We start from the raw sequence: 10,210 nt of genomic DNA on the forward strand, positions 1-10,210 counted from the left end.
AGCCAAAGGGGACAAAACAAACAAACATGCCAGTCCTATAGGGAATGCATAGATATGGTTAAAGAGGGCATGAATGTGTGCATATGTGTGTGTTGCTGTAAGAGGGCAAGCCTATTGAAGGAGAGATTCAGGAGGCAGAGGATGTCTTCAAATGTTTGGCCTCCAGGGAAAAAAATTAAAGCAGGTTGAAATCAGAGACTATAATACTATTATTTAGAATGCAATTCAGCAAACATTTATTAGATACCTAATGCTTAAATGAAGACAGCTAACATGTGGTCCCTGCCCTCAAAGAGCTTACAATCTAGTGGGAACATATTCACAAAGGACAAATACAAGACAGAAAGATTCAGGATATTTCCCTGTGTCATTAAAGGGAGAGATGAACACTGAATGACTGTTTTATCTTGTAATTTGAATATACACAGGTGATTTGTACATAGCATGAATGTTAGATTCTAGGTCACAAAAGGCCAATATCAGGTCAGGCATTTCTATTCTAAATAGTAAAATAAATTAATTTTTAAAAATTAAGCTGGAGTATGTACCTTAAGTATTCTGAAACCTTGAGCTCTATTTTTCCCTTACCGTATTTTTCATAGAGGACCAGCTAGATTGGCAGGTTGTGTAAAATCTCATGCAGTTACTCTCCAGGCAAGACTTGCATTCGTCCCAGGAATCTGTCAAAGACACCTGGCATAGACTTTGTTCTTCTTCCAGATGTTCCTGAACTTCATTCATGAGTTTCAGGGCTTCCTAATTAAAAAGTAGAAACAAACATCCTATGAATAAAGAAGATGTAGTATATATAGACAATGGAGTATTACTTGGCAATCAAAAAGAATGAAATATTGCCATTTGCAACTACGTGGATGGAACTAGAGGGTAATATGTTAAGTGGAATTAGTCAGAGAAAGACAAATATCATATGACTTCACTCACATGAGGACTTTAAGAGACAAAACAGATGAACATAAGGGAAGGGAAACAAAAATAATATAAAAACAGGCAGGGGGACACAACAGAAGAGACCCATAAATATGGAGAACAAACTGAGGGTTCCTGGAGGGGTTGTGGGAGGGGGGATGGGCTAAATGGGTAAGGGGCACTAAGGAATCTACTCCTGAAATCATTGTTGCACTATATGCTAACTAATTTGGATGTAAATTTAAAAAAATTAAATTAAAAATTAAAAAAAGAAACAAACGTCCTATTTCCATTTCATAACTCTATGTGTACCTTAGCTGATTTTTAAAATATGCGTATTCTGATGTACTTCTTTACTCTTTCTTTGTGCCCCTAGCTGTTAACAGGTCTACCTGAATGCTTTCTGTTTGTTTAACGAAAAGACACTGGTTGATCCTTACTGAAGACTGAAAGTCTTATCCATCTGTTCATTCATTTATTCCTTCTTTCAACAGCTATTTATTGGGTACTTGTGACGGGACAGACATTACACTAGATGCGGGTGAATTAGGATGTGGTCTCTACTCTGGGGGATGACTATAATTTACCTGTTTACTTGTCTGTCTTCACATATAGTTCTTGGAAGATGTGGAAAGTGGGCTTTAAAGTTTATAAAGCTGACAAATTTATTTCCGTCATTTATGTTGCTTTAATTTTTGTATGTTCTTAAACATTGCAAGAAAGGGCAATTCTTGTATATCAAATCAGATCTGCCCAGCCAGTTACACTCTAATTGCAGACATGCCAGTGTTCTGAGGTTGTCTTTCTTCTTGTCTATATTCCGAGTGCTCCCCCTCGTGGTGCCTTGCTGTATGTGGTCAGGTCCCACGCCGGGTGGTAAGGAGCCTGTCCCTGAGAATCTCAGCCCTGCCCCCAGGACCTTCCCCAAGGCCAGCACCCCTGCCTAGACCCCTGGTCTCCTTGCTAGTGTGGACTTCTAAAGACAAGCTCCCTCCAAGCCTGAGACCTAGTTCAGGGGAGTGACTGGATATAATGGACTCCTCCATAAAACAGTCTCAGAGCTAACAGTGACTCCCTTAAGTGAAAAACCACACAGTGGAGGCAAAGTTTCTGTACTTAAAACCAATTTAGTATTGATTTTTACCTAATGGAAAAGAAAAAGAAATCACCTTTCCCTGTCATGTTAAGCCCAAAGAACTAGTTGGGCACTGAGAATCTTTTGAGGATTTCCTTATCTCCTTGGGCATTGTAGATCAATTTGGGTTCTTGCATCTTCTCAAGAAAGTTACCCCACCATGGCTGGAAACAATACTGCCCACATTTCCTCAGTCAGTACCATTTTTATTTTATTTTATTTTATTTTATTTTTATTTTTTAAATGTTTATTTTGAGAGAGAGAGAGCACGACAGAGCATGAGCAGGGGAGGAGCAGAGAGAGAGGCAGACACAGAATCCGAAGCAGACTCCAGGCTGAGAGCTGTCAGCACAGAGCCTGACCCAGGGCTCGAACTCACAGCGTGAGATCGTGACCTAGACAGAAGTTGGACACTCAACCAACTGAGCCACCCAGGCGTTCCAGTCAGTACCAATTTTAAATGTCTTGTTCATTGTCACCATAAACCGAAATCCCAATATTTCCAATTCCAAACTACACTCACTGTGTACCTTTGTGCAAATGGCTTAACATCTCTGAGCTTTAGTATCTTCCTTAGCAAATAAGAATAGCAATAGGATTTACCTCTTAAGGTTTTGTATTGAGATAAACAAGCAAGGCACATAGTGTGCCTCGATTTCCTTCCACTTCCTTCTGAGAGCACAACAAAAACCAATTACCAAATCACATGTCCCAAGTTTTGGTAGTGTAATGTTGCCATGGAGGAAGATCTCTGGGGAGAAATGCCCTGCCCATTCCTTCTGTTTCCCCCTAAAATGTCCTACCTGCTGACTATTCCTGTAGTTTACAGATTTTCAAAGTCCTATATAAACTTGGTGTGGGGGTCAAATCACTTTAAGCCACCCTGGAGTTTCTCACTTTCAGTTAATTTCAGATGCTCTCTGAATATTAATATTATATTAATATAATATTAATTGTATATAAATATAATATATAAATAATTAATATATATTATATAATATATAATTAATTATATAAATATATATAAATATATAAATATAATTTATATTTATATTATATTAATATTATATATATAATATTATATTAATATAATGTATAATTATATAATATATATAATTAATATTATATTGGTATGATAATATTCAATATTAATAAGGAGGGGCTGTGAAGGGGTTTGTGATGACCCTAGGTCACCTGAGGATGGGTAGACTGGGGGCACCAACCCCATATTTGCTAAGTCATCGTTTGCCTAAAGTATCCTTTATCCTCAGTTTAAATTTAGGGGTGTACCTGCGTGGCTCAGTCAGTTGAGCGTCTGACTTCAGCTCAGGTCATGATCCTATGGTTCATAAGTTCGAGCCCCGCATCAGGCTCTGTGTTGACAGCTCAGAGCCTGGATCCTGCTTCGGATTCTGTGTCTCCCTCTCTCTCTGCCCCTCCCCCACTCACACTCTGTCTCTCTCAAAAATGAATACACGTTACAAAAATTTTTTCTTTAAAAATAAAAAAAACAAAGTAATTTTAGGGAGGGGGACTCAGAGTTAAACTGGTTTTTCTTTTTTTAAATTAAGTTTTTGAGGCTTCAAATCTTAAGAGTATAATTTAATGAATGTTTATATAGTAAGAAGGTTTCTAAGAAAAAAATCCTACTAGTTCTTGGGATTCCTGAGGGCAAACTGAAACTGACATCTGTTTACTTGACCCACCCCTAACTGAAGCATTCTTTTCTTAGTATTACACCCTTGACTTGTGGGGAGGCCAGAGAAAGGGACAAAAACAGAAAGTCACTGGGTCCCAGAGGCACAGTGCCGACAGCTGATTTTCTCTGGGGTCATTCATAACTGTGCTGGGTTAACACGCTCATGGACATCATGAGCCTCAGTTTCCTTAGCTGTAAAGGGAAAGTAATGGTTTATGCAGATGTTGGAAGGATTACTACACATGATAATGTGTTTTATAAAGGGCCTGTAAATGATACCTAGTGTCATTATTCCCAGGGGCCAGCTCACAAGCCCATCACAGAAGAATCCAGCTCCAGAGGCTTTCACATTATCCTTATAAGGAGCTATTTTTGACTTCCTCAAATCTTTTGCTTGCTGTCCAAAGGGAGGAGGGTTTGCAGCTGCTAGTCAAGTGATCTCCTTTCCTTGCTAGGGACCCTGTGCCACAAGAGGTATAGGTGTGGCTGTAACATCAACCAATCTGGTGACAGGTTCACAGATAGCTTTGGGGTCAGCCTGTCACACAGACCTGCTCCAGTGGCTCAATGGACACCCAGAGGCCACTGTGCTCAGAAATAAAGAATTCCAGCAGCTATCTGCAGTTGGTGGCCTCCAACTTTACATGTTTATAGGTATAGGTGTAGGGAGGAAATATTAAAACTTTTATTTTTAAGTTTCAATTTAAAAACTGATCCCCAGTCTCTATCAAAAGTACATAAACATTTTAAAAAAAGGGGGCGCCTGGGTGGCTCAGTCGGTTGAGCGTCTGACTTCGGCTCAGGTCATGATCTCACGGTTTGTGGGTTTGAGCCCCATGTTGGGTTCTGTGCTGATAGCTCAGAGCCTGGAGCCTGCCTCGGATTTTGTGTCTCCCTCTCTCTCTGCAACCTCCCCGCCCTGTGCCCAGCTTTCACTGTTTCTATCAAAAGTAAATAAACATTTAAAAAACTAATAATTAAAAAAATTGATGGCGGGGAAGGAGAAGTAGGTGGCAGGGAAAGAGAAGTAGGGAGTTGTTTAATGGGTACAGAGTTTCAATTCTGCAAGATGGAAAGAATTCTGGAGATTGACTGCACAGAATTGTGAAGGTATTCAGCACTATTTACCATAAACATAAAAATAATTAAGATGGTAAATTTTATGTTATGTGTATTTTACCACATTTATAAATTTTTAAAAATAAAATTTTAAAGTAATTTACTCTCAGTGTTAAAATTTAGAATACTTTCCAAATTATTTTATTACAGTTTTGATTTCCTCTTTGATTTAAGGGTAATGTTGAAAATAGTTTTAAAAAATAATTGAATTGTTTTGAATGTTATGTTCATTGTTAATGTTATTAAACTGTGAGCCATGCAATGTTCATAACTTAGAAACATATTAAGCTTAATTCTGTAACATATGAACAATTTTTAACATCTTCTCTGGATATTTGGATATATAGTTGACCTTTAAAAACATGGGTTTGAATTGCATGGGTCCACTTACAGGTGGATTTTTTTCAATAAATACAGGACGGTACTATAAATGTATTGTCTTTTCCTTATGATATTCTTAATATTTTCTTTTCTCTAGCTTTATTGTAGGAGTACAGTACACAATGCATACAACACACAAAATATGAGTTAATCGATTATACAATTGGTAAGGCTTCTGGTCAACAGTAGGCTATTAGAAATTGTTTTGGGGGAGTCAACAGTTACATGCAGATTTTTGACTGGAGGTCAGCACCCCTTACTCCCACATTGTTCAAAGGTCAACTGTAATGTGTATTTTCCATTGGTAAGATACATAGTTTGAACTGTAACTATTAAGCAAAGGCATTTGAATAAAGAAACTTATTAGGCTGATGTAGTATTTTATATACATTGGTGCTCTCTTGTGGTGCTTATGTCAGACCACTGCATGTCACCAACTGCTCGAGAGGACCATGGGGAAGTGGGTCCTCCACATTCCAGGAGTATCCACACTGGTTCCCTCTCTCTTTGTTCCCTTGGAGCCGATTGCAATGAATTGCCATTTAGAGGGCTCAGGTGAATGATGGTTTTATTATTTAGTTTTAATTAAGCTAGCCCTCACCAAATGGGCAAGAGGCTTCAAAAGATTCTTGATAAAAACCAAACAATACCCATGAGATTAAAAAATATGAATAATTTAAGCTCAGGTAGACAAGAAGCAAGCGGCAGAGCTGAAATGTCTTCATTATAAGCTCTTTGTTGGTCACATGACAAAGTAAAACTATGATCTAATCAGACCTGGCCATCAGCTAAAAAGTTTCAAAATATTTTCCAGATTATTCAAAATATGGATTTAACATCCACCCTAGCTAGTGATGAACCTCATCCTACATCTATTTTGTGCCTTGAGATAGTAATGGTAGCAATTCGTGTGTCTAATTTACAAATAAACTAATATGCATAAATTTAGGAGTGAACACTAAGAATAATATTAGTAATAGGGATGGGGGCTCAAAAACCTTTGGAGACCACAGATCTAGCCAAAAACTCCATGAACACTTTTGACTCCATGTCCGAAGTCAGAATGGACTAAAGATAAAGTATTTTTAAGAAAGTAGCACTTCCCCAACAGAGATGAATCCCTCAAATTCCTGGATTTGGAGTCCTGCACAGGCTCACTCTGCCTTTGAAGTTTTCATCCACTAAGAGCTGCTCTCCAGAAAATCTACTGTTAGGGAAAATAAGTAAGTCATCAACTGCACTAACAGATGCAGTATTTATGGTCTAGCTATATTTAAGAGCAGGTGTTATTCCCAATTACTGTACCTGCTTTTCTTCTTTGCATTTCTTCAGGGTTTTCATTAGATTGGTATGTTCCTCCTCTCTTCTTTCCATCATGATTTTCATCTGCTTCATGCCAATCAAAGCCTTCTTCACTTCTTCGTCTCCATCTATGTCTCCAGCCTCAGGAAAACCTAAAAGAAGCATTGTAGTTTTTTCCCTTTGAGATCTGATCAAATTGCAGTGTATCAGAATACAATAAGTTCACCAGTTTTCATTATGTCCCTTAAATAGAGACTTAGCTGTTCTTTTGCAGCATCAAATTCTGGAAGCAGATAACAATGGATTGGCTGTTAGCTGCCCCACGGACACAGCTGCCATGTAGATGATACCTTCTATTCCTCGTGTCTGAGCTCCTAGACAAGTCAGAGTTCATTTAACCTCATTCTTGTCCTTTCACTAGGGGCCTGTTTCCAGTTATCCATTTTTTTTTTTTGTCTTTCACTTAAAACTCAGGTGTGTTTATATTAGAAAAAAAATTCAGATTTTCTTCACAGACAATTTATATTAAATGCCAAATGGGAACCTCAAACACAGCAAACAATTGCCCTTTCTTTCAGCTTCAATTGCCTTCCCAGGAGGCATTATATGAGAAAGCATCTCATATAATACAAGATTCTTTAATAACCTGCTGGACATCTCTTATATACCCTTTTAAAAATTGTATTTACTTTTTTATTTTAGAGAGAGGGAGAGAGAGCATGCAAGCAGGAGAGAGGAGCAGAGGGAGACAGGGAGAGACAGAATACCTTTTTTTTTTTTTTTTTTTGAGTTTATTTATTTAATTTGAGAGAGAAAGAGCACAAGTAGGGAAAGGGCAGAGAGAGGATCTCAAGCAGGCTCTGTGCTGTCAGCATAGAGCCCGATGCAGGCCTCAATCTCACGAACTCATGAGATCATGACCTAAGCCAAAATCAAGACACTTAACTGACTGAACCAGCCAGGTGCCCAGGCACAGAGAGAGAGAGAGAGAGAGAGAGAGAGAGAGAGAGAGAGAATTCTAAACAGGCTCCGCACTCAGCATGGAGCCCGATGCAAGGTTCAATCCCACAACCCTGGTGTCATGACCTGAGATGAAATCAAGAGTCTGACACTCAATCGACTGAGCCACCTCTTTTCTACAGACTTTTCTACACCTCTTTTCTACATCTTTAATAAGCCTTTGGTGGGTATAAAATTCATTGTCATTCTCTCTTTGCAGTAGTCAGTGTGGCTTCCAAAGAAACTTATTTTTGTTTCTGAGTTTAATCATAGACCTTCCTAAAGCAGCATTTTAACTAATTTATTTTTCTAAGTATTCAGTACCCAAAGCATATATCGTCAAGCAAAGGTCACAAGTTCATGAACATAGACTAACCAGATTCAATGTCACTATAACCCATTCTTTCACTATTTCAGGAATAACTGCACAGATAACTTTAATTGTTTAAATTTTTCAAATGCTAGAAAAGAATTTCACTGTTCGTTAAAACCGTGCCGAGAGGACACCAAACATCTGGATGATACCAAGAAATGCAGCCCGAAAGTTGGCAAGTTTTATCTGTGTGATAGCAAACATCTGGATATGTGAACGTTCTCAGATACTCGGCTGGAATTCTCTACTTTTATTCCAGATGTTTGGCATCATGTCTACTTGGTTTAAGTGCTGAGAGAACATCCTACCGTGAAACTGGAGGGCCGTAATGAATACGGTTATCTCTCAACCGTAAATCACTTGTATATGCCAGCAACACATGCAAACATGCAAACAGGACACAGAGCAGATAAAGAAACCAAACATACCCTTCAGGTTTCCATGGATACCGGCTTTGTCCTTCCAAGTAGGTGCGCAGTGACGTCCTTCCAACCATAGCAGATACACAATAAACACCAAGAGTGATGGCTTCATGTTCCTGCTGTTACTGCAAAGGAAAAATAAACCTGTACCAAATGCCTTCCATTAGGTTCGTTTTTGCCAGCATCAATTGAAAACACATGGCGATCTCAAGCAGTTTTCTGTCAATTTTTCTTTATGATTTTAGACAAGTTATGCTAATATGCCTGAGACATAAGGAGACCTGGAATATAAATTAAAAAAAAAAAAAAAGACAACCCAAGTCCCTATTTTGTTTACATTCTTTATGACAGTTAAATAAGGTCATCATTTGAAGTATTTGAACTTCAAGACATCAAATAGTATGGATCACAGCCCCATAGAATCCATACTTCATTGTATGTTCTTGTCAACAGAAACAGCCTGAAATACAGAATTAGTTAAAATATGTCAGAAGGATATTTTTTTTCCTCCAAAATTCTGAGTGCTCAAGTAAGTTTTTACCCTGGGTAGTTTATGACTTATTCTTTCATGAAAGCAAAAATAACCTCACAGATTTTTCTTATATGTCTTATGAAACCCATCAAGATACATGAATAATGTACAATTATTTTTTTTCTTTTCAGATAATGAATGTTCTTTTAAATTTAATTTGATATACTTTTGTTATAAACATTCCAGATACAAATAAGTTAGATTATCTTAACTCTTCCCAAAGAGATATTTACCTGCTTTATGTATATTTGTTATTTCGGGAAGAAATAATTTCATTATTTAATCAACATCTGGATTGTCTTTTTAATAAAATAACACTGCTACTAGTAGTTACAAAACTATCCCATTTTACATATCTACACCTATCATTTGAACTAACTCTTCTTTCTATTAAGACCTTATTTTACCAAATGAAACTTTTTAATATATATTTACCACTAACTTTGCAGTATTTCTCCAGTGAGGTTACCACCCGCTTCTTAAAGGGCCTTCAATTTTCTCTGAATTAATTTTCATCTCTGTCAGGGATTTAGCCTGGTTCTTTTAATTTGATGACACAGTTCTTAATCCTATTAGCCTAATATTTTGAGATTAAGAGTATGGTTTAAAATTTGGTAGGTTTTAGAAAGAAACACTAGAGGGCGGGCTGTGCACATGATCAGGAACAATGACCTTGAGTAACGTTATTATACACAAATATTTTGTAATTGAAGTATAGTTGACATACAATATTCTATTAGTTTCAGATGTACAACATAGTGATTTGACATTTATATACATTATGAAATATCACCATGATAAGTCTAGTTACCATCTGTCATCATACAAAGTAATTGTAATATTATTGACTATATTACCTATGCTATAATAAATGTAAATGTATATAATGCTGCAATAAACATAGGGGTACATATATCTTTTTGAATTAGTGTTTTAATTTTCTTCAGATAAATACCCAGAAGTGTAATTACTGGATCATAGGGTAGTTCTATTTTTAATTTTTTGAAGAACTTTCATACTGTTTTCTACAGTGGCTGAACTGGTTTACATTCCCACCAATAGTGCATGAGGATTCCCTTTTCTCCGCATCCTCACCAACACTTGTTATTTCTTGTTTTTTAGATACTAGCCATTCTGATGGGTGTGAGATGACACCTCACTGTGGTTTTGATTTGCATTTCCCTGATGATTAGTGATGTTGAACATCTTTTCATGTGTCTGTTGACCATCTGCATGTCTTCTTTGGAAAAATGTTTACTTTCTGCCCATTTAAAAAAATGTTTATTTATTTATTTTGAGGGAGAGAGAGAGCGAGTGCACA

The 10,210-nt window shown here is 37.2% G+C and overlaps 1 protein-coding gene across 2 annotated transcripts in view; it reads right to left on the minus strand.

The window, feature by feature from the left end:
* CLUL1 (clusterin like 1) overlaps window positions 1-9,424 on the minus strand; it is a 30,900-nt gene extending 21,476 nt beyond the window's left edge. Inside the window, exons 1-4 of one of the 2 annotated variants that reach the window (XM_045457890.1) lie at window positions 9,325-9,424; window positions 8,364-8,482; window positions 6,567-6,715; window positions 589-756 (exon numbers count right to left, since the gene is read on the minus strand). In XM_045457890.1, coding sequence (XP_045313846.1) covers window positions 589-756; window positions 6,567-6,715; window positions 8,364-8,469 — 423 coding nt within the window. In that variant the 5' untranslated portion in view covers window positions 8,470-8,482; window positions 9,325-9,424. The remainder of the gene's footprint in view (window positions 1-588; window positions 757-6,566; window positions 6,716-8,363; window positions 8,483-9,324) is intronic. The other variant, XM_045457889.1, reaches the window with a different exon arrangement.
* Window positions 9,425-10,210: the final 786 nt, after the last annotated feature.

The sequence above is a fragment of the Leopardus geoffroyi genome, chromosome D3 (genome assembly GCF_018350155.1).
Source record: "Leopardus geoffroyi isolate Oge1 chromosome D3, O.geoffroyi_Oge1_pat1.0, whole genome shotgun sequence".
NCBI classification, from domain to species: Eukaryota; Metazoa; Chordata; class Mammalia; order Carnivora; family Felidae; genus Leopardus; species Leopardus geoffroyi.